Raw genomic sequence first — 23,449 nt, 5'->3', positions numbered from 1 at the left:
CATACATACTTATCTCTCGCCTTGACTTGTCCTGAAAGCGATTAAAATAGCGCCATAGCTTCAGCTTCAAGCTTCAGCCGCGGACCGTCAGAAGTTTTTTTTTTCTGTTCCAGAAGGACCCATGAGGGGCTCCTTGCCCGAGTAACACTTGATCGACAAAACGGATTCCTTCTCGCGCGGTTCTTAAACTGTTACTGCATAAATATGTCAAAGGGAGACCCTGACCGTGGAGCTGGAAACAAGTCCTGGGATCGACGCGGCGTGACGAAGGTGCTTGCTGGACGGCTGGCGCCGCTGCCGCTGATGCGGTGGTGAACTCGCGCAACAATCCACAGCAAGCGGCCACATGACATCTTATCGATGGCATTCGTGCCGATGTGTTGTGGCAGTCTTTGTTGTATCTCACGTATTATCAGTAGAATCGTAAACCGAAGAGGAACATACTCAAATGGCGTAATTCACGGCCTTCTAACCGCGGACATCCGTGACAAAATCGAGCAAGAACAAACGATGGAGTATTTCGGACGTGTCCGTGTGATCAGACTAAACCTGAGCGAGGGGATAAGAACATGATAAGTACATAAAAACTACGGCGACAGTGCATCAAGGAGGCAGGTACATGTGGACGGATTGGAAAAGGGCATCAGATTGCGTGAGGTGATATGGATATATAGAATTCAATATGAATGGGTATTAAGGGGCTGGCGAGTAAGTTAATACGGTGATAATGAATGATCGAGGTCCTAATGCAAAAGGATGACGACGCTTCTGTTGTGATGAAGAGAACGAATCTAGCTGAAATGAAGGCATGGTGTTTAGACAACCATCAAATATTCAGTAGCGACCAGGCTGCTGCCATTTGCGGGGATCTTCTTCGCGCCGATGGGGAATAGTTGACCGACTGTCCTGTGCCACAGACCGGACGTCCTGACTCGATCGCGGAATGTATGATGAATGTGTAACAGACGTGGGGCTGATGCCACCACCAAATGAAGTATGCGACACATCATCTGTCTGAGAGGACATGCTAAATGGTTGATGAGGAGTGGACACTGATGCCGATGACTGGCGGGTAGTCTGTCTCATTGATTGCCGTTTGTTTTGGAACCTATGGAAAGGCATGAACATCGATCCTGTGATTTGTGTAATACACCAACCAGATCTGAACGCTCCGGGCTGACATGTCTAGTTTCTTAGCGAGCTCTGCTCGTTCTTCAGTAGAAGGAAACGCAGTGCGAGCATAGGTCTCATTCAGGACTTTCAGCTGAGCTGCATCAGCTCTCTTACGCTTTTTCTTGATGGCAGGTTGCTCATTGTCCATCATTGGAGCAGGCTCTTGTGTTAGTGCAGAGTTGGTGATTGACCCTCGGGCATAGGGAGAAGGACCATGGGCCTCGACTTGGGTAGGCATGCCCCGCTCGGATGGGTACATGCCGATGGACATCTGCTGCGAGTGATACATCGATGGCAGTTGACTTGAATGATGACGTGGATCGGGGACGGGAGGATATGAGTATGAGTTTTGATTTGGGTAAGGAGCATACTCGGTAGGATAGGTTGCGGTCGGCGAGCGAATATGATCACCATAGTTGGAAACAAGCGGCGCGACTGCCCCGTAACTGCCCTGATATCTGTCGGGCATATTTAATGGAGGCAGCTTGCGGGAACCGTGGGAATCGGCCGGGATCGTCGGCGAACTGCGCGAGGGATAACTTGGGTATGGTTGGTTTTGAGGGTATCGGTCATAGTGTTCATAACTAGAGTGCTGTGGGGTAACTGTTACCGCTTGAAGTAAGATTGATGAGCGTGCGATCGGCGTAGATGATGTCAGACGTACTAGTAGGCCACTGACCATAGCTCGAGGAGCTATGATCACTTTTTCCAGGAGATGAACGTTGCTGGGAATATGAAGGATAGTTGGGAACTATACTTGAGTTGAGCATATTTGCATTTACACTAGATAGAAAAACAGACCTGAAGAGGGTGAGGTTGGAAACGCTGAAGAAAGAGGAGGGAGCACAGTTCGCCCACCCTGTCCCGTCTGAAAAAAACCACTATTTTGAGAATCCCCTCCAGGAGGGCTTTTGCGGGCCTTTGAAAGGTTTGAGAACAAACGATCGTCCCTCGGGTTTGTCATAGTAAGTTAAGCAGATAGGCAAAAGAGGAAGTGAAGGAAAATTATGGTTCAATGAAAAGAAGAAATCGATGTGGATATAAGTATGAAGGAACACGCGCTGAGCATGCCAATTGCCCGACGAGCGAGCAAGAAAAGGCCTGCGGCACGGGAAGGCTGTGTGAGATGGATGAATCGATCAGGGCCGTTGAATGAACGCGGTAAACATGAACACCGGCAAAGGTAACTGAACACGAGGCGTAGTTGTGCAAACTGGGCAAGGGGAGGTAGGATGAAGCGTGTTTTAAGTCTGCGGAATGAGGCTTTGTAGGTCGAGAGTAAGCTAGTTAGGTTTGGGCGTTAAGGGAATGAATGAATGAATTTAAGTTATACTAGTATCCCGAAGAGGGACTGTAAAGATCATCCGAACTCGAGATTCGTTGTTATTGTAAACCCAAGGAGACAATCTTCGCGGCCTTTCATTATTTTCCGCTTCCAAAAATCCAAACGAGGAGACGGACCGTAATACAGCTTAAGGGAAGCACAAACGCGTTGGAAAAGCTGTGTTCTTCTCTGTGCAACGCGGAAATTGCATTGTTGACATCAAATCCATCGAGATCGGTTTAAAAAGCCTCGTGGCCTTTTCTGGTGCGGACACCTTGCAACTTTGAGTAAGTGTTTTTCCAAACTCAAGAATAATTATATATTTCCCACAAACGGCTAGCTCCGAATACCGCACACCACTTAACGTTACTTACGGAGCAGAATAATTTCAATGCGCCGTACTCTGTCCAAGTCATCGCCAGGTTACGTTAAATGTAGAATGAAGGGGATGACAGCTCTATTCAAGTATATGAATTGCTCGAACCCTTTAATCTAAGATCGACCTACTTACTTACTTCGCGGGTAACCTACACTGAACCCATGTACAAAGTATACAAAGTATATATGAACATTGATCAAATATACATTTAATAACTAGGATTGACATCCGCGTGACAATGTCACAAATGATCCCATGATTACCGGAATTAGCTACAACACACAAGTGAGCTCTCGCTATCCAATAACATAGACATGGTAGCGTCATCTCGTCCATTGCCAAACCTCAAGAATTCTCATAAATACTACGATGAATGTCCTCTTACGTCCGATCTTGTTCCCCGGGTATCTTATTACCGGCCAGCAGCATGGCCTGCGGCAACCCCAACTTACGATGATTATGAGGAAACTCCACCTACAATCCTACCAGCGGGTACTTTTCTGCACAAAGGCTTCTATGATCTACTCGCCATGATCCCCACTCCCTCCCAATCCCGATTTCTCTGGGGTGGTGGTGGATCTAACCAAGTTCCACCCACAGACGGCGAGATTATTAGTGCAGGTCCACGTCATGAGGACATCAATCCAAAACCCCGTCACACGCCTGGATCTTCTCCCCTAAAGAAGGGTAGAAGAGTCAGTAAAGCCATGGTCTCCAGGCCCACGGGTTTCGTGTAGGTTATATTTTGGTATTCCGAGTCAGCGTTAACTACATCCCAACATGGGTATTCGTAGGCATCTTGTCCACGCTTCGGATGCCGGTCAGGCAGAAGCCCTTTTGACCCGCTGGGGTCCAGATGGTTTGGGAAAGCTCGGAGGTCAGCCATCAGCGCATTATCTACTTATGTTATCAGTATTCTGAGCTGGCGGTTTAGACCCACGTTGGGCAGATCCAATAAAGTCTCGAGTAAGGCAAACCAACCAAGCAAAGGCAGTTAACGAGGTTATCAATGCACTTAAACCGTCTCAAGATAGCGCTGGCCAGCCACCTCCCCTTAGAGTCATGAACGGTATGAGCACTACTACTACTTCGTCTACCATAACCACCGCTGCCCGTGAAAATGTCCACTTTTCACCCACGGATGGCCTGCCGGGGCGCCCAGGGAATTCTACCATAAAATGGGGCGGAGGGCTCAGGGCTCATCCAGAAGTCGGCGAATACGATGATGACCTGAGCCTTACCCTTCCTGGCCCTTCACCAAGACCAATTACACCATCGTTGACTACATTGGAGAAGGCGGTGTCCGCTCGGATCTACTTTGAGAACCTTTACTTTCCCCTTCTTCGGCAGCCACCTTCGCGAGAACAGCGAAGAATTGCCATGGAAAAGGATATGGTTATCATGCACTTTAGTGAAGATCAGAAAGAAGCCTTACGTGCTCAGTGGCGCCAAAACGAAACAGAATATCTTCGCGAACGCCGAAGCAAAGTCGATGCTACAGCGTTCATCAAACTAAAAACCATAGGCCATGGTTGGTGTTCCTTATGTTCCTGAAAGAGCATTCTCACAGAAAATGCTATCGATCAGGTGCGTTTGGGGTCGTGTCCCTGGTTAAAGAGCGAGTCACGGGACAATTGTTTGCTATGAAACAGGTTCTTGTCCATTTTAATCTACCCATATGGTACTATCGTGATATTAATTATTCATTTCACCAGCTAAGGAAGAGTGATATGCTTCGCAAAGGGCAAGAAGGCCACGTCCGTGCAGAACGTGATATCTTGAAATCTGCCTCGCTCGTCGCTTCGCCCGGTGGCGCGGAGTGGATCGTGAAGCTGCACTACAGTTTTCAGGACCGCGATAATTTGTACTTGGTCAGTAGCTCTATCCCCGATATCCGCCATCTTCCCAAGAATCAGACGAGCACATGAGTCACTGATTTCATTTCGATTTCATATCTCGACACATAATAATAGGTATTGGAATTTATGGGCGGTGGGGATCTCCTGAATCTTTTGATCGAGAGAGACATTTTTGAGGAAGACTTTGCTCGTTTCTATGTCGCTGAGGTTGGCATCTTCTTTTTCTCATACTACACTTTGTTGAACGGCAGGCACATTTACCCCAGATGATTTTAGCTATCGAAACTTGTCATAAACATGGTTTCATTCATCGTGACATTAAACCTGATGTGAGTCTCGAAAAAAATTCTGAGATTAAGGTCCGCTTTGGATTGATAACATAGTTATCCGTGCGTTTCTCAGAACTTCCTGTTTGACCCGCAAGGACACATTCGTCTAAGTGACTTTGGACTTGCGTGAGTAGCTTGAACATTAGCGGAGCTGACTCACTTCGCCGTCCCCATTTTTATATGTACTAAATATGTAACCGACTCCACAGGACTGACTTGCACTGGGCCCATGATACTTCCTGTCAGTGCGGAACAGCCTGAGTATACGGAACATAAAACTGATTCGGAGGCCGCAGATTACGAACAGCAGCGGCGTCAGTTGTTGCACAAGCATGGGATAGACCTTGAGGACAGCAACGGCATCAGCGATGGAACCAGAACCAAACGAATGGACCGCAAGGATGTCGAATTACTGATGGGCGACGGCAACGGCCAAAGTGGTATATTCACTTGGCGGGAAAAAAATCGCAGGAAGGTATGATCGGCTACCAATTAAAATTTATATTTCCGCCTTGTGCCTCACCCTGTCTATGTAGCTAGCATACTCTGTGTAAGCAATAACCTCGCAGGCTACGGCGTGATTCTAAACATCCTTCTTCGGATCCACAGCTGCGGGACAAATTCTTACAGTATGTGGTCACCTTTGTCTATGTTATTACTCCATGTTGCCATGCTTACGCTTTCATAGTGTCGCCAGAAGTCATCAGAGGTCACGGCTACTCGTTTTCCTGTGACTGGTGGAGCTTAGGCGTTATCATGTTTGAATGCCTGTATGGGTAAGCTTCGGGGCTTCGTATATCCGGCATAACGCGTGTTAAGGAATGTAATACCCAGATATCCCCCATTCGTTAGCAACTCCGTAAGCACACAAATTTTAGAACCCACTTTTCGCACCCCAGTTCATCTGTGGCTGACTGCGGGGGGCAGAGGCACGTCACCCGTCAGAAGATTCTGAACTGGAAGCAATCCCTCAAGTTCCCCTCTCGCCCTCGTGTCTCGGGTGAGGGGGTGAATCTGATGCAGCAGCTCCTTTGCGAGCCTGAGGATCGCCTTGGAAGTCAGGCTCCAGCATCCGTATCGCGCCCAGATTCCCTCGCCGTTCACGCACGACGCAGCGGCTTCATCTTGCCCGGGACTACGGTCGGCAGTGTTGATGGTGGAGATGCAATCAAGGTCTGTGTCACTGGAGCTTGCGTTCGCAGTCGCTGACGTCTAGACTTGAAGGCGCATCCCTGGTTCCAGGGAATAGATTGGGAAAATATACACCGCTACCCCTGCGCCATATCGCCCGGATTTGCAGAGTCCAGAAGATACACGACACTTTGACTCCGACATTCCACCGGTGGTGAGTGTTCCAAGGCATTTCGTCATACCAGGTGTTTCAATTTGTGCCTAGCCATTGGTTCCTGCACACGGAGCGCCAGCAGATGCGGCGAAAGACCCCCTACTCAGGGACAGGGTCCACGGGGAAGAGATTCTGAACGTCCGCAAGGCCCTCGCATTTGCGGGGTTCACGCACAAAAGCCCTCGAGCGATCAGTTACGCTCGTGCTGATCGTGCATTTGATGCACAAGCGGATATTCCCGAACCAGAACGGGGCGAACGAGGTCGTCCAACGGTTTCGCAGCGGACACGAGGCTGGCACAGGCCGGGCTATATCCCTTTAGTGTGATGCATGTCCAGGGACCCTGAGAGCTGAGAGAGGGGTGGCTGTGTGGCTGAGATGGTACCGCAACTTCGCCATGCGGCATCGTCGAGGATATGACGACAGTCTACGGACATGACGTGAAGACATGCATTTACTCCATAATGTGATTATTCACTGTACTTGATTGCCAGGATCTGCGGACATGACTCTAACATGCACTCATTTTACGATGCCACTATCACTATACTTGATGCCTATGCTATACCCTTGTTTCCTTGCTGTCCGCCGCCGCCGCCACCAGATCTGCTGCTTGCCGTTAACGGGTGGGGCAAGTCAATCATGTACTGCCACGAGTTGAACTCTCGAAGTAAATACATTATAAATGCCGGAAACCACTATTAATTAAAAGGGACTGGATACACCAGAGTATACTAGTAACAATGACTGTATGGAATAAATATGTTGGGTGACGAGTATAGTGCTCATCAGCGAGTGCATGCGATAAATGGAATAAATAAATGCTCATGAATTGCTATAAATATTTGCCACTCATCATGAACGACTGATGCAATGTCCGGTGAAAAATGCAACGAAGATCATGAGGCCCAAATAGGAGTGATTGCATCTGCCAGTATGCATCCGTGAGGACAACGCGTGTCGCTCTAACGCCCGGAACGTGAATGTGCGTCGTTTGACTCGTCGCTGTCCTCGTGATAGCGCCCTGAGGCACGGCATGCACGCGAGCATGCCGACGCATGTTGCTGAGCACGCTGAAAACTACGACCACAACCCCCTCAAAAGTACACGTACAGGCTATATGGGCAATTAGTTACATGATGATGAGAAAACGCTTTGAACGGGTACTCACGCTTTTCGCCTGGTGTGACTGTTCAGGTGGATCTTTGGTTGGCGGCTTCATTAGCCCAGGATATGCAGGTTATTGAAGTACACACCTGTAAACTACTGGGACGATTGAAACCCTTTCCGCAGTAGTCGCACTCGTATTTGAGTGATGAAGGCCCAGCATTGGTATGAGGACTGGAGTCCTCTAAACCTAGATGTGGTACTCTTGCGATTCTCTACGGTAATGCTGACTCGTACATCTGGGTAGCGTGGCATATAAGACGTTGATCCAGGGGGCTCCATCATGGATTGCCCAGAATACTGCTGCCCTTGAATAATCCAGATATGAGCTTGGCCCTGGGTGGCTGGTATAATCATAGGCTGGTCGTCCCTGGCCACTGTTAGAGGACGACCGAGAGAATTGGTTTTGTGGATGCTGAGATGATACAATGAATGCGGTGGATGCTCATGAGATGGATGAAGGTGCGTTGGGTGCGTTTCGTGTCGTGAACTACGGAAGAAATAGGGTGGTATGGTGTTGAAGGGTTTCTCTGGGAAAGTGATGATTATCAAGGTTTGATCTAGTCATTAGACGACAATGACGACTAACCTGTAAGCCTGGCCCTGATAGGGGCAATCTGACTGGCCCATATGGGGTGCAGAGTATGGGTCGTGACCTGCATTGGGACCCGCCCAGGAAGGAGGTATTACGGAAGGTCTTGGGGTACGAGATAATTCTGAAGGCTAAAGGTAAATAAAAGGTGCGGATTGTGTGGAGCTAGAGAAGTTTGACTAACCTGGGAAAAGTTCACGAACAGAAGGGAGGGTTGGCCGAGCCGCTTCTCGATGGGCATCACGCTCCGGGAATGAGCGGTTAGACATTTTATGGTATGGGATACAAGGGGGAAAGTATACGAGAGAACGAGTTGAGTTACAGTGGATGTCGGGGAATCTTATATTGTCGGATCGTCTCTAAACCACGGTAACGGTAGGATACCGTTGCAACGCCGATCGTGATGCGGCGGCTTCGGAAGAGGCTGGAAAGTACTTGCATGAAGAAACGGTGACCGGGTCGAATGACCATTATGCAGGACAGCACCTCGAGGGCAAACCTGACATCCAACGACATGGTTACCACTCGTTACCATATTTTAAGGTAGGCAACCGTGGTGATTGTCGCTTTAGAGCTGCTGCGCACTCATTCACAACACATTTGTGGGAGTCTCATGGACTCAAAAGAGCCGTTGGACGGTGCCAGGGTTGAGATAGAGCAACCGCAAATGTCACACACTAAGGGGCGCGAATGCCCGCGCATCATCCACGGGGGATGTGCTGTTAGTATATCTTGAATATATATGTACCGTCACTTGCCGCATCTCAGATCAACTACAACGGATCATTCTATTGGGCCCACCCGTGTCCTCTCTAAACACACCCCCTGCTGCTGAATGCCAACGATTGAATCCTCGTCGGTAACATCTCGGTAACGTTGGGATCTCAAAATGGCTACAAATCGTCAACTGCAATTTCAATATCTTTGCATCGGCGGACAGTGTGCCGCAACCAGTCTGGGCCGGGCATCCCTGAACATGATTCGCATCTCACTATGAAGCTCGCACGTTATTTATGAGCAGCCGTCGCTAATGTCGACAGTCTGGGTCAGGCAGCTTACCACAATTCGCCTCGCTCCTCCACATACACGATCAGTCGAATAACGTTTATGTTTATTCTCTCCCCTGTCACTTTTCGGCTTGGTATCTCTGCGCTTCCTCCGAAGTCTTTGTGTTTAGCGATAGTGCGTGCAACCCTTGAGAAAATTCTTCAGACAGGGCAGAGTATATCAGGCGATGGCGTTGCAACCGTGTTCTGTGAAGGAAATAAAGCAGATACACCCGAGATTGGATAGCACACGCACCTTGCCTTTGAAAGCATCTGAGATTACCTGCACGGCAAAATCTGCGCCCGGGTCGTCAATGGAACAGCGTCTTTGGGATAGTGGAGGATACTTACGTGTTTCTCTCCATTCCCGCCACCTTGAGAGCGCATTGCGGCGTGATGTCTATGCAACTGCGATTCGTTGGTAATGATTAGTTTAGTCGGTTGAAGCAAGGTCCACGAGCTGTGAATGATTGCTCAGGAGTCGAATCGACTTCCGCTGCTAGTTTGCTGCCTTACCTTTTCTCGCATGGCGATTTCCACCGGACCTAGAAGATGCCAATATTGTGTCTGACGCCATGGCACGAGAGAGATTCAAGCGCTGCCGCAGAGCAATGCGAAGGCTGCGTGTTACCCAGAGCATAAACCTGCTGGCTACCATGCTGAGATTGCAATCAGAGCTGCGCTGATGCTAACGGGCACTTACCACCAGACTCGGAGCAAGCCTTGGCAAAGAGGCAGAACGATAAAAATGCGCAGTGTTCAAATTGGCAATTGTTGGTCCTTGTTGGTCAGCAAGCTAGTCCGTGAATGTGTGAAATGTCACGGCTCCGCCACTTGACTTATCCCGCATCCGTGGTAGTATAAGGCTATAAGCACGCCAGACCAGTCGCGAGCCTACCCTACAAACACGTACAGCCAAAGTGATTGAACCCTCACGATGATCTGAGGCCCATTCCTGGTCATCACGAAATCGCGTTGGCCATCAAGCGCCATTGCTAATTGCTACTCTTTCGCATAATGGCGAACACGTACACTGCGGTACACACGGTCAGTCAGCATTTAGTTAGCATAACTGTTCAACGATATACTATTATCACAGCCATTGAACAGCTGGCCGCATCAGGGAACCGATGAGTCGAAGTGACGACCAGATTCCCCATTAGCTTCCTCAGGAAAGACATCATACCTTATGGATAGGTACGTATGTATTAATACTACGCAAGCTAATGGCGACCGGTCCCTAAAGATGATCGAACCCGACTCGAACAGTGATGGTGATCAAGAAACAGGGACAGTCGCATCCGACAAGCCACCGATGCATCAAGTCTAGCAGAACTGACAGTGCATGTCATGAAGTTTCTTAAGACGTGATTGGACATGCATGAACCGCCGCATTCGTTTGGACTATATCATTTGATAGGGACCAGGGCGTCCTTGCGACAGAAATGATACGGTATTCATCTTGCCACGTAGCGTTCGTTTCGAAGGCTGTGACTCTGCCTTACATAGCGCTGACGCAATCCATCATGATAGCCCGCTGTGGACATAATCTTGTGCTGTCTGTTCCGTTCCCGTCGTCCAACATCATTAGTAGGAGGAGGGCTCTGTCGAAGACAAAAATTCCCGTTACCGAAAAGATGTACAAAGTTATGCTAATTTTTCCACAGCTTGATGAGTCGGATTTCACCGACTGATACGCGCTCACATCGTCGGCTGAAAAAATTGAAGCACTGGACTCTTTGTTGTGGTGAGGGTGTCGGCTGGCCGAGGAACGAGGCCGAGCTCAGCGTTGGGGTATGCCAATTGGGATGAAGATAACGTACGGTAGTCTGGATGGTGCATGAATCGGATCGCAAGTAACTGGCTCGTATCTTGAACAAAACGACGAGAAAAACAATTGAACACGGTGTCGGGGAGTTGGGGTGCAAGCGCCATTACGATTGTTTAATGTCCCTTGAAATTGGAAAGTCACGTTATCGGCTATATGTCATTCATCATGATGTCAAACGTATTCACTTCACTACGAACGAATATCTCGCTCAGTGATCCACCTCGCCATGTTTGTCACGCTCCTCCTCGCATCAAGACCCTCAAGAATGTGAGATGACACGCAATCAACGTGGTCTAGTCGAAACATGCTTCGAGGAGGGTCAATACGAATCTGGCATCGCAGTGTTCGAAACAGCTAAGGTCCGAAAACTTTAAGCCACCCGTGTAAGGTTCGTCTGGGTTCTCTTTTCTCGAGGAGCATTGAAAGTAGTTCTTAGGTCTCTTGTACGTCAGCTCTTCTATATCGCATTGTACCCCCCGCCGCCATCCCTTGATCATGTGGAAGAGCGCGATCTCAATCCCGCTTCGCCATCAAAAGGCTCCCCTGCAAAACAAAAGCATCAGGCACCAAAAATGACCTTTGCTCCTTCAGTCAATGCATCAGAAGCCGCGCAACGCTTGTTATTATCCTTCGTTAGAACAAACACACCTACATCTCTTTTCCAGGCTTTGCCACGACCGCGCAGGAGGCAACGAATTGCCATTCGAAGGTGATGATCATGACTCTGTTGTAGCAAAGGAAGTCCCTGTGCATTAAGGACGCGAAGCACTGCTGGGTAATACTCAAGGAGGGTTTCGTACCGCGAATTAAAAACCCTCAGCCGTCCCTACTATCAGGGAAGAAGAAACGCGGAAAACTCATCACTGACACTGAAGAGTATGTAGAGGAGAATCGCAGCAATTCAGTTCTCGCTCCTGTTGCAGAGTACGCCTGGCTAGTCTTGCAGTGGCTGGTTGAGCTTTTTCAGCGGGACGAATCTTTGGCATCTGGAGATGGTTCAGGTTGGAGGCCATCCCTTCGTTGTAACCATTTGACTAAGATAATGTGCAGTGAAGCATTCGCCATTATTGTTGTTGCAGATTCCCCCGCCGAGAAGCAGCACTGGTCTTCGATGGGAAGCTGATGCACCCCTAGACAATCGTGTTCTATTGTGTTTCGCAAAGGTCAACCGCAGAGACGACAACTGGGTTTTGATCTGATGGCTTTGGTGAATTATGCTGTTCTTATTACAAGCTATTCACCTGACATTCTCTGTAGCTCATCGGCATTTGTCTAACGGCAGAATTCGACTTCAACATGTTTCTGGAGCAAGTCACCTCACGACTACACTCAGCCTCCCCGGAGATCATCCAGACTTTCACGTCTGGCTTTCGTCTGTCGCATTCAGCGCAACTGTTCAAAACTGGCGCTCTGCCGCAAATTCCTTTCTGATGAATCGGGTGGGAGAAACCCATCCAGCCGTCGCCCCAAGCCACAAGCGCGAGCTGTGAGAGCGGCGCGAGGCATTGCCCCTGTGAGAGAGGAGAACCTGTCGTCCTCCAGTGCAAATGACTCGTCGGCCATCCTTTTCTGCGAGTAAAATTTCTACGCCTTCCACTGGCGACATCGTCCACCTTCTTACAGGGTCTAACGGACGTACTTCTCCTGCAATTCTAACTGTGAAGAAGGAGTTTCTGATTTCGTACGCCTACCTGCAGGCAGATCGCGGAACAACGGGACGTGGAATGGCAGCAAATAACAACAGATGGGCGTCTCGAAGACCAAGTCAATTCGGTGTTCGGTGGGGAGAGTTATGCTCAGCAAGACAGGGATGCCCTAATTAGTCTTGTGAGAGTCTGGGCCATGAATTAATGCGAGTAAGGCATAATTGATTTAAGGCAATGTCTTGTGGGATTTCCTCCACGGAGCGTGTTATTCGTTGAGTTCCTCCTGCTGCATGACGATGTGAAATTACTCACCCAAGCCAGTAACAAGATTATTCACACTCCCCATGGCAATAGTCAGTGCTAGGTATGCGTCCATATTCTAGAAAGTCAACATACCCTGCGGTCGGCGGCCTCAGACTGATGAGACGGATGCAATACTCTTGGTTTCTGTTCTAATCTTGAGAAGCTTACATACAGTCCTCTGTCAAACAATTTTCTCATGGGCTATCATTTACCTGCACTTGAAGGTTTGACTTACTTTGGAATCATTAAATGGGGTTGGGATCTGCGCAACCAAATTTCTGCTTGGGTATTATGTAGATCTTAGGCAATGAGTACTTACGACCCATGGACGTGGAACATAGTAACGTATTCATGCGAGGTATTTCGACGCGTTCTGACAACATTAAGATAAAGCGTAAGCGTATTGTATGCGAGGTATCTGTACTGAGTATTGCGTGAATGACATGATAACCTGAAAGGGTGTGGCTATGTAGTTAACGAGTATATCAGTACTAGACGTGAAGTTTCACGCGACGTCGAAGTTCCGATCCGAAGATTGGGTCATAGCCTGAGTTCAAGAGATAGTATGAAAAGTCCGACGATGCCAGTCCAGTGGACACCCAAATTCTAGACCTACTTCCAAGAGATCTCCACGTTATGAGGTGGCAAATTGGGGAGATAGGGATAATATCAATGTAGCGGAGGAACCATTCGCGCAGGGCAGGAACAGCCAGTACGTAAGACGTCAATACGCGCACTATCACCGCGAGTAGACACGGGTGCATTCAGATTTGCGCGATGTCGAAAGTTGTGTTCCGAATCAGAAAAACGGTTGGACCAAATGCGAATACATTGTCCCTGCAAAGGGTCGCAAACCGACCGTGACAGCTGTGGTAGTCACGGATTGCAAGGGATGTCAGCAGTCAAGGTTTGCGAATACCCAGAGGAGGCTCATTAACGCGGAGATAGTGGGGTAATCCCTTCCGAATCAGGTTAGCCAATATTTGGGGCTAGGGAGGTGAAAGTTCTTTGGGCGTAAGGTTCTGACAATGTAGTGGACGTACATGCAGGGACAGTGATTAAACAAAGCGGGTGTGCCAGATCTTCGACAAAACTCTGAGTCACACTTATCATTGATAGCAGACAGAAATATTGTGAGCAACAATATCTCCTAGCGATCGCACCTCAATGTTTTCTTGTAAGCGCGACATGCGTGCTAGCCGGTCCACATTATGGTCGCCGATACCTCTCAGGTTTAGGTATTGACGTACGTGTACTACGGAGTGAAATATGAAGAACATCGAGGAAGAGGAGAATTCACCAGCCGTGGCAACACAAAACATGGTAGTCCGGACATGAACAGACTAGCCACTCAAGTATCAAGCGGCTAGAATGGGCTTTATTAGTACAATTCGCCTTTGCTCTTCTTGGGGGGAAGAAGCTTTAATTCAGAGGGGAGCGTCAATTTGTTTCCATGAGGACGGAGCGTAAGTCATCATTAGATACTGACATGCTGGAGTCAGTACCAGCGGATTAAAATGAGATGTAGATGCGACTAAGTGGTGCACGTCAAAACCTCCAAGTGGTCCTCTGGTATGGCTTCGCTGCTGCAAACGCATACCACATATAGGGACGTGACAAGGACCTGTCAATATTTCAATGGTTGTTGAGTAGATTGATTATCACCTACGTAAACGTTAGTAAACTTTGTCAAATGCCTGGCCCAGGGCCTTACGAGACACGGAATGCCGCTTGCATACAAAGTTCACAATGTTCAAGGTTGCAACGTTCAACTTTGGAGTAGGGATAACCAATGGAGAACCACTTGAGAAACCTGCTAGAAATACTCGTGCGACACATATAGCTATAGTCCTCCGGTCGACCGGTCAGATCTCAGACTCAATCCAAATCGTCGGTTGTGTTGGGCGATCTATCTTATTACGACACATCACACAAACTAAATACAAGCATATTTCACCAACAAATACGCCCGAAACTCTGGGAAATTTGGTAACAAATTGTTGTTTCAAGCACTGCAGGATGTAGCATGTTGACGGGCGAGCCACCTTTCGACTGAATTGCGTGTTGGAAATGGTCAGCGAATAGTATATTGAGAATAAGTAATTAGAAGCATATGCTGGCATAGTGTCAAGGTTTAAATTCTTTCTCCTGGATTCTGATTTATATTTTATTGTTCCAATGACGGAACTGTATTACTGTATGCTGTCTGGGATTTGCTCCGTGTTTACCCTATCGTATGATTTATGTGCATGAACGTATGTAAAGCTGATGCGTAGTGCGAAGTCTCTGCAAACGGGAATACCCAAAAGCCTGGCCAAAATGAAAGTTAACCTAAACCCTTAGGTTTGGAGTCAACCATCCGACTCCTCTGTTCCTCCGGCGACCTCCTCTGGCTCTACATCGACTAAATCACCATCATCGACGTCCCCCCGCAGTAGGCCTGGATTTCCCCTGTTGGTCATTTCCATATCTGAGCCAGAAAATCTGTAGTACTGGCTTGCTCCGGTAATTTATCTTCTCGGGTCTTAATAAATCGCGGAAACCTTAGACTAAGGCCTCTCGATGAGGAGCCGAGGCCCAATGCTGCTAGAGATACGGGGCTCAAAGTGACACTGAAAAAATAGGGTGAGTAAATATCCGTCTGTAATACTGACGGCTTGTAGCAGACTTACTCTGCCCCTCGTATCTCCCACACCTCATGGGGCCTGAAGTAAACTTCGGGCCTGAAGCCTGGAAAAACAATCAGCCAAGAACCTTAGTGCTCAAAAATAATGTCGGCACCTCCTGTATTAGTTTCCCAGAGGGGTTGCCTCGAGCATTATCGGACCCCTCTGAATAATGCGCAACCATCTCCTGATACGAAAGGTGCGATAAGTAAGTAGCCTGTGAAGACGTGCTGTACGACAAACTTTGTAAAATGAGTCAGAAAATCCTGCGGCAAATGATAGTTCAACATATCATTATGAATTACAATGTATATCACTTACCGGACATACACTTGCAAACGGCAACGAGGCAGTCATTCCTGGGATCTCGAATAGCAAGCAAAACTGGACTCCACCACCCTGCTTTCCTTCCGTTCCCATGCCACGCTCCAATAGGAACCATATCGAGGGTATCCCCGAGGCCAACAACGTAGTCCTTTTTCAGCTTCAACCAAGCAGATGTTCGTTTATCTGTCCAAATTCACTAAAAGCACAGCATAAAGGAACGGCTCAATACACACCAGGTTCGTACGTCGCGGGTAAAGGTTTCCGCTTTCCGTTTCCTTTCTGCGCTCCGTCTTCTTGCATAGCGTCACTACTTAACAGCTAGGTAAGCATTAGTAATGCTGACCAGCCAATCAGAGTTCAAACATCGTCTCACCTTGATCATGAGACCCTCGGTGCGGCTCTCTATAGCTTTCTGCCAAAAACTCCTCAATAGCGTCTTTGCCAGCCTCGCTCTCACAGCTTTCAACGTGGTCAAGACGACCTGCTCCCTTGTCACTTGTTGAGAAAGGTGGAAAGCGAGACTTCAGCAGAGAGCGCCTCTCTCGAAAGGGCTGTGCAAGCAAGACCTGCCGAGGGACGTAAATAACCATCGGATGACATTGTCGGCACACAATCAGGCGCACGTACCTCACCATCTAGATACATTAGATCGAAGGCATACACGCAAACAGAAACTTTAATATCGTTCATTTCCACGTCCTTCCTTGCCCTGTTCGAGAGCTCTTGGAATGACTTCAGGCCGCCGTCGGATGGATCTATAGCAACAATCTCAGAGTCGATAATAAAAGATTGCAGCTGCGGCTGCTTTTTGAAAATGGATTTAACAAGATGAACGATGTCGGGATACTAGTTTTTGCCGATAAGATAGGAGCTCCCGTGTCTACGAAAGTGTACAGCTCACTTTGGTGGTCATATCTTCTAGATGACGGGAGAAAATTCGAATGGAAGGATTGTCGTTATTCACTCCTCGTACCCCATGAATCTGAGCGCGTTGACCATCATACTTGAATTCTGCCACAAAGGGGAGATCCCCCAAACGGTCGTATATTTCATCCAATGATCGAGTGGGAGACCCAGAGTCGGATGCAAGGGAATTCCTATCAATGATTTATCAGGTTGTTCATGGGGTAGGGGAGCGAAACGCGCACCGACGGTCAAAGGGACATGTAGGTCAAGATTATCCAATCCGCCGTTGAAGAGACCAGCTACGATGTGTTCATAATTCGGATGTTGAACGAACACTTTTTTAACCAACGCTTCAGCCCGGATGAATTTTTCGTGAAGTTTTTCGCGGGCAGCATCAGGAACTTTCTTCCCTTCAGCTGCGAGGGGTTGAACCAAGGAGATTAATTTCGAGGTAGCATGGTATGGCGAATGATCGTGATCAAGACCTCCCAGACTAGTTTGCGATGTCAAAACCAACGCTCTTGCCAGTGCAGTCAGGATGGAGGTCCTGACTGCTCCGACGCGTAGATTCTGCGATAAGGTACGGACAAGGTAACGCGACTCTTCTCCTTTAGCTGCTACAAGGAGTTTCTCGACGATGGCTTGCTTCTGTTTGGCTGCGCCTTGTCCCTTAGAGTTGGCAATTTTCAATAAGCATTCGTACACAGCCACGATGATTAGTGGAGAATGAGGCACCAAGGTGCGAACATTTGACTTTGCTTCAAATGCAACATCACCAGGGTCGCCGAATGAATTGTAGAGTCGCCTAAGCGCAGAGGAGGTCAGGCCGGAGATATGTTGAATTGCCTTGGATATAACCGAGGAGCCAATGCCCAGCTCGACCGGAGAGTACGGAGGAGACAAGCAATTAGAAAGGAGATATAGCGATGGCAGTAGGGATGGCCTATGCCAATTGAGTAAAGTCCTTAGCGTGTTGGTAAGAGTGTTGAGAATGATTGTCCTGGATCGTGTTCCTGATAGCGTGACGAGGGCATGAACGAGGAATGAATATGGCGCCGGCTCATTGGCTGGCCAAGGACTTTCCTGGATATCATAGACAAAAGGGGTCGATTCCTAGTGGCTGATAATTTGGCAAGGCAGCGATATCATTTTTCATGGGAAGGCGCCTTGAAGGCGTCTTAGAACTACTAGGTCGGACAACCCCTGATGAGCCACCAACATCGCCTACTTGTGGAGCTGCGGCAGGAAGACCATTGTCAGATCTACAATCTCTGAACGTAGGTTCAGAATCCGAAGTCAGGTCAATGATATCTGGTGTAGCAATCTTCTTTGCGTTCAGTTGTTTCGGTACTGGTCCTGTGACATTATTCGCTCCCTTCTCTGCCCCAGAATTGGCCGGAGGAGTAAGCCTTGGAGAAGACCCAAAAAAAGTCTTCAATGATGACTGATCTGAGGCGAATTTTACTCGCTTAGGCTGAGACGTTGATGGCGATGCTTGGGCGCGTTTAGACATTGCGGCTGTAGCTTGAATGCTTTGACATTCGATTGACATCCGACAAGCAATTTCCGACATATTTGTTCAAATGTGATTACTGTTATGTACCCTTATGTACCAAGTATTCCCACCTCGTGCTCCTGTCAAATTTCAATCCTCCCTGCATTCTGTGATGGGCGGCAGGTCTTCCTGCATCGCCTACCCATGTCATTAAACGCGATCATCGGTCTTTCTTTCTGAGCAGTAATAAGGACAGTTTACATCTTTCAAATGTTTTATCAGATATTAAGCATGTCAACAATAAATGTCAAGAGGTACGTACAAACATTTTAGGGTCAAAACAATCAATGATGCCCACATAGTTGACCCTGCACAGTCCGACCTCTTCGCGCCACCATGTCGCCATCCGTGCGTTAAATTCGGAGGGTCTTTGTGGTTGGGAGATGAAAGACCATATTGGCAAATTATTACATCTGCTTTCAAACGGGTGCCTGGATATTATCTCTCTTAACACAGACAAACCTGCAGGTGAGAGTCTCAAGACGATGTTCATTGTGCAAATATAGTGCTATGAAACTTAGAATGTTGGGTCCGTGAACACGCGGAGTTGAAAACCCAAGCTTCCGGGTCTTGCACTTATCTTGAATTCATGGCATTGATTCATTGAAGCCTCGAGAGTACGGAGCATTAAAATCACGTGAATGAAAGTCACCTCGCACAACACGGTCCGATCACTTAGGAGCTGGGAACATCGTCGAGATTAGAACAGGGCTATGCTATGACATTCCTTAACATCTGATGAATAGTACTCAAATCAGCGAATCCGAAAACGCGGTGCATTGACCAGACCAGTCTGGGCGGGAGCAGACCCGGATCTCTCATGAGTCGCCGGTTTCGATGAGCAAATAAGGTTGAGGTCATTCAGGAGGTCCTTGAATTGCTGCTATTACAACCCTGGCTGTGGGTGACCCCACAGCTCCATGGATCAGACAGCGTACCTGATTAAATCCTGCAGATTCTGCAACAGAAATTCTTCGCAAATGAAGCTTGGAAAAACCGGGTGATTCTAAGTTTGGTTAGACAGGGATCATTCAGACTCATCTCTAGAGGGTCTGGTTGCTAGCCTGAGAGCCATTTCAGGACAGTAACCTTACCGTCAGGCACGTAAAGAGCGTCAATCTTGTTTGGACAGACGTAGCAAGATCTGTGAGGACCACAATTACGCCGTTAGATCTCTGTCACCGACGGAGACGCGGCTATGTTACCGTACACTCACAAATTTGGGCGGCTCCGAAAATGCATATGAACCCTGTGCTTGTCTTGACATTTACCCCACATCGAATCCTGCTCAGTCAAGCCACGAACATCATGAGTGACCGCCACAACTACCCATTCCACCACAATCAGCCACCACGTCACCCTAATCAGCCGCCGCGGGGCAGCCAATGGCTACCCAACAGGTCAGCAGCAGCAGGTCCCTCACCAATCATCTTCCTATCAACAAGTTCAGCGTGGTTTCCCGGCGGCCCCGAGCAACTATATGTCCACGCACCCTGCTTCATCTTCACCATATGCAATGCCTACCATGCCACCATCAAGCACGCACTACACAACAAACAATCGTGCCGCTGCACCATCACAGCCCTACCCCCCAAATGTTGCTGTCAGTCCATACAATCAACAACAACAGCAACAACAACAGATGTATCCACCACAAGAGTACCCCATGCGCCAGCCGGCTCATTCGCCGAATCAGATGTACTCTCCAGCGGGACCTTCGCGCAGCCATACAACACCGAACGTCACGCAGCCATACGTCATTGATGGGCAAATAGCACCAACAGCGCAATACCCAACATCCCCTGCAGTGCAATACCCAGCATCCCCTACACGACCATTCTCCTGCGACATGTGTGCCCTGTCGTTTAATCGGCAACATGATTTGAAGCGACACAGAGACACACACTCGGGAGAGAAACCGTTTTTGTGCAACGGAGGCTGTGGAAAGACATTCACAAGGAAAGATGCACTGAAAAGGCACCAGGTACCATTGAATTTGTCCCCCTGGAAGATCATGATCTCATTCATTTGATCAGCTTGTGAAGCATTGTGGATATGACGAAGATGCAAATTGAAATGGCGTTGTTTTGGCCTCTATGTTAGTAACTTGCTTTGTGCCGTGTTGCAAAGCTAACTTGATAATATAGAATCATCAATCGCTCGATTGCAATTTACTCCACATACTAATATCATATTGGACATTGATGCTGGAAATTTGTACCAGAAGGAATGATTGGCATAGTGAAACTGCAATGTAACACGTTAACATATTTATGTGTTTGTTAAATGAAAGTTACCGTTTACAGCATGGTCAGATATCGTAGCAGCGGTTGCAATTTCACAATTAAGGCTTCTCCTGGTCCTGTTTAGGGAAACGCACGGGTACGGGTAACACCGCGGTTCTATGCTGACGGGTTTGGAGGGGTACGGGTACGGAGTAGGATAGTCGTACCCTTGAGCATACCGTGGCCATTCACCGCGGGTTGACGGTGTTTGGGCGGGTATAATATACCAAATCGGGAACCAGGCGCGCGACAGCCATTGAACACCGTGTTTGATTCTCTGTTTTTCCTTCCTCTGAGAGCTTGAGGATCACAAGTGAATGCTATACTGATTTCTGTCATGTCTTTTGTACCCCCGTGAATCATTCTAGCAATTTATTGAGCTGACACTACGTTGCAGAGAAGCTCGAGTCACTACCATAAAGCCAAGGCAAAAACTCGAGACCAGTAAGTCCACTGAGTCGTCTCCCCATGAAAACTAAGCTCACAAAGAAGGCATCTGATGCTTCGTCTACCCAGTCACACTCATCATCTAAGTCTATCTCGTCGTCCATCTCCGAGAAGGCCAGGTCACTCAAAAAGGCTGTTGCAAAGGGTGCTAAGGCTCTGGCCCGCCCCTTGAAGAAGGTCAAGCAGTCATTTGTGTCTCGGTCTTCTCGATCGAGCCCCACAGACACCGTTGATCTTACGCGATCAAGTACTGATTCACTTGCCACTGACGATAACAAATCAACGGCAGGTGCATTCGAGCTTGATCCCGATCCTTCTGCAGATCTTGGTATGTTTCTTTCCATTGATTTTTGCAAATATCTGATTATACAATGATACAGAGGCTCTCAAGAAGACTTGGCGGTCACCTATCTATAGTTTCTTTTCATCCGAAGTTGTGGTCCAACACCACAATGGCCGCTTGTGTCATTTTACTCGCAACCGACTCGCACCATCAACAATTCGTGCCTTTCTCTGCCTCGGAGCGTGGGGCAGAAGTGATCTTCTGGTGATGGAGGACCTTTTAGCCGCTGTCAGGACTCAAAAACGGAAGCGAAATGAAGTCGAAGCAGAGGAGAATGACAAGGAAAAGTAGTACTATTTTATTTCATTTTTGTTAATACTTAATACACTCTTCTTGGTAATGTACCCGCGGTGTTCAGAGACACCGCGGTGTTTTCCATAAACCGCGACATTGACGGGTCGGTGTGTACCCGTACCCGTGAAGGGTACGGTGTTGGCGGGTGAGGGTGCGGTGTCAACTTTCCGACCCTCGGTGTTACCCGTGCGGTACCCTAGTCCTGTTTGTCCTCAGATTCAATGATCCTCTCTAATATCCACGCATCGCGTGGCATAATCTTCTTGTAGTAGTCCTCTTTGATGCCCACTTCTTTGAAGCCGTGTCTCTCATAGAACCTCTTGGCGTCAGTGTTCGAAACTTGCACGTGAAGGTATATACGTCTGATTTTGGGTTTGGAGTGAGAGGCAGCAGCCTTAATAACGCGTTTCAGGGCCTGAGAGCCAAGCTGTTTGGAGCGATATGGCTGGAAGGGTCTGCACATTTGCCACGACTGACAGCGGGATAACTTACTGCCAGGACGCCCATAGTCATGAGATACAGATCTTTGTTCTCTAATCTGCAGCAGATGTTGCCCACAGGGACATCGTTATAATAGACTTAAAGAAGTTAGGCTAGTCTGTAAACGCTTGCAAGAATAAGACGGACTGAGTTGGCAGAAGTCTTCGACCTCGGGAGCTATGATATCCTGGTAGAACTTGTCGCTGTACTTGATGGGAAACAAGACCGAATTGAGTTTCTTGACTGTCCCAAGGTTTCTATGAGTCAAGTACGCAAAAGTGACACGTGAAGGCGAAGATGAAGCGGGTGGATTTGACATGAAGACGGCAGATTATTTTGGTAGGGCCTACTCGGAAGAAGGCAAGTTGTTCGGAACCAAAGTAACTCATCCAACACTCGTGGGAACATCCCTCATTAGGATTCATCCATAACCTTAAAGCAGTCCACCTATCTCAAACAAGGTTATACTTAACTCAAGTTTGTCTAGTAATACCCTTGTGGTCCCCCCATAACACGTTTCCGAGCTGAGAGTCACGCAAGCATTCTGGGTGTATATACAAATTGCCGATGAGCTAGCATGAGCCGATTATTGTCTCACTTGCTTGACACCGGACATTTACGAATACGCCAAGGCTCACCAGGGTCTCATGGTCTTGGACCCTCGAAATAAGCAGGACAGACTTCTGGATCTTGATTCAAGTTCATTATGTACGTACGTACGAATTATTAACTAAATATTTTGAACTGATTTGACATCCCATTATCTGCGCCCACTATATCTGAACGCACTTATGTTTTTTGCAATACCTTCATCTTGAGGCAAGTGCAACGTTGTCATGGGATTGGATCAGCTGTGTATTCTTGCCAGATTAGAGAAGCGCAGCCAAAAGAGTGCACGGTCAGATACAGTATTTCTCCGTTTGGCTGTGACTCGTACAAATTATAGCTCCATGACCCTCGGGGATTACTGAAACCCCATAGCGCTGTATCCTTTCGTCCTGTCATTATGTCGATTTCAAGTTCCCTTTCTGTTCCGTCATTCTGTCTATCCAACCAATTGATTGTAGCCATCAATCTCTCTGGTTTCGCTCTCATGCCTTACGTCCACTGAGTCCAGACATAACTTATATTATAAAACAGGCACATTGCCGC

General features: G+C 48.0%; 8 protein-coding genes across 8 annotated transcripts; 3 read left to right on the top strand and 5 right to left on the bottom strand.

Annotated features, from left to right (window-relative positions):
- Positions 1-497: 497 nt before the first annotated feature.
- DFJ58DRAFT_233123 (uncharacterized protein) lies at positions 498-2,364 on the bottom strand. Its single transcript, XM_041379373.1, has 4 exons — positions 1,975-2,364; positions 1,838-1,924; positions 1,158-1,785; positions 498-1,108 (listed from the first exon to the last, which is right to left on the bottom strand). The coding sequence occupies exons 1-4, from the start codon at positions 2,135-2,137 to the stop codon at positions 835-837; spliced, it is 1,152 nt and encodes a 383-aa protein (XP_041246453.1). The 5' UTR covers positions 2,138-2,364; the 3' UTR covers positions 498-834.
- An 801-nt stretch (positions 2,365-3,165) lies between these two features.
- DFJ58DRAFT_775715 (kinase-like domain-containing protein) lies at positions 3,166-7,126 on the top strand. Its single transcript, XM_041389460.1, is given in 17 exon segments — positions 3,166-3,609; positions 3,671-3,753; positions 3,811-4,407; positions 4,464-4,528; positions 4,592-4,747; positions 4,850-4,942; positions 5,002-5,064; positions 5,138-5,190; positions 5,311-5,504; positions 5,634-5,693; positions 5,753-5,840; positions 5,899-5,923; positions 5,992-6,237; positions 6,289-6,365; positions 6,424-6,452; positions 6,483-6,682; positions 6,702-7,126. The coding sequence occupies 17 exon segments, from the start codon at positions 3,191-3,193 to the stop codon at positions 6,729-6,731; spliced, it is 2,478 nt and encodes an 825-aa protein (XP_041246452.1). The 5' UTR covers positions 3,166-3,190; the 3' UTR covers positions 6,732-7,126.
- On the bottom strand, positions 7,127-8,188 carry DFJ58DRAFT_775693 (uncharacterized protein). The gene is given in 5 exon segments (XM_041389459.1): positions 7,127-7,489; positions 7,581-7,612; positions 7,666-7,760; positions 7,780-8,106; positions 8,166-8,188. The coding sequence occupies 4 exon segments, from the start codon at positions 7,859-7,861 to the stop codon at positions 7,375-7,377; spliced, it is 324 nt and encodes a 107-aa protein (XP_041246451.1). The 5' UTR covers positions 7,862-8,106; positions 8,166-8,188; the 3' UTR covers positions 7,127-7,374.
- A 1,106-nt stretch (positions 8,189-9,294) lies between these two features.
- On the bottom strand, positions 9,295-9,667 carry DFJ58DRAFT_656942 (bola-like protein; the record flags this gene model as incomplete). The annotated part of the gene is made up of 2 exons (XM_041381947.1): positions 9,295-9,470; positions 9,562-9,667. Coding segments are annotated over 2 exons (282 nt in total), but the record flags the coding sequence as incomplete, so codon positions are not given.
- Positions 9,668-11,302: 1,635 nt separating this feature from the next.
- Positions 11,303-13,313, top strand: DFJ58DRAFT_775680 (uncharacterized protein; the record flags this gene model as incomplete). Its single annotated transcript, XM_041389458.1, has 11 exons — positions 11,303-11,341; positions 11,400-11,428; positions 11,482-11,754; positions 11,784-12,046; positions 12,096-12,185; positions 12,209-12,252; positions 12,303-12,439; positions 12,492-12,599; positions 12,622-12,714; positions 12,743-12,962; positions 13,013-13,313. Coding segments are annotated over 10 exons (1,230 nt in total), but the record flags the coding sequence as incomplete, so codon positions are not given.
- Positions 13,314-15,111: 1,798 nt separating this feature from the next.
- Positions 15,112-18,450, bottom strand: DFJ58DRAFT_775678 (ATP-dependent DNA ligase). Its single transcript, XM_041389457.1, has 9 exons — positions 17,992-18,450; positions 17,061-17,960; positions 16,889-16,998; positions 16,615-16,833; positions 16,375-16,553; positions 16,221-16,294; positions 15,982-16,170; positions 15,667-15,724; positions 15,112-15,606 (listed from the first exon to the last, which is right to left on the bottom strand). Exons 1-9 carry the CDS (start codon positions 18,443-18,445, stop codon positions 15,453-15,455), a joined length of 2,337 nt encoding a protein of 778 aa, XP_041246448.1. The 5' UTR covers positions 18,446-18,450; the 3' UTR covers positions 15,112-15,452.
- Positions 18,451-19,928: 1,478 nt separating this feature from the next.
- DFJ58DRAFT_725389 (uncharacterized protein) lies at positions 19,929-20,523 on the top strand (the record flags this gene model as incomplete). The annotated part of the gene is made up of 2 exons (XM_041385233.1): positions 19,929-20,432; positions 20,485-20,523. The coding sequence occupies 2 exons, from the start codon at positions 19,929-19,931 to the stop codon at positions 20,521-20,523; spliced, it is 543 nt and encodes a 180-aa protein (XP_041246447.1).
- A 1,490-nt stretch (positions 20,524-22,013) lies between these two features.
- Positions 22,014-22,616, bottom strand: DFJ58DRAFT_656838 (N-acetyltransferase NAT13; the record flags this gene model as incomplete). The annotated part of the gene is made up of 3 exons (XM_041381942.1): positions 22,014-22,262; positions 22,310-22,395; positions 22,445-22,616. The coding sequence occupies 3 exons, from the start codon at positions 22,614-22,616 to the stop codon at positions 22,014-22,016; spliced, it is 507 nt and encodes a 168-aa protein (XP_041246446.1).
- Positions 22,617-23,449: the final 833 nt, after the last annotated feature.

The sequence above is a fragment of the Suillus subalutaceus genome (assembly GCF_016647625.1).
Source record: "Suillus subalutaceus strain FC151 chromosome Unknown DFJ58scaffold_26, whole genome shotgun sequence".
Classification (NCBI taxonomy): domain Eukaryota; kingdom Fungi; phylum Basidiomycota; class Agaricomycetes; order Boletales; family Suillaceae; genus Suillus; species Suillus subalutaceus.
This window is presented reverse-complemented; position numbering and strand designations above follow the sequence as displayed.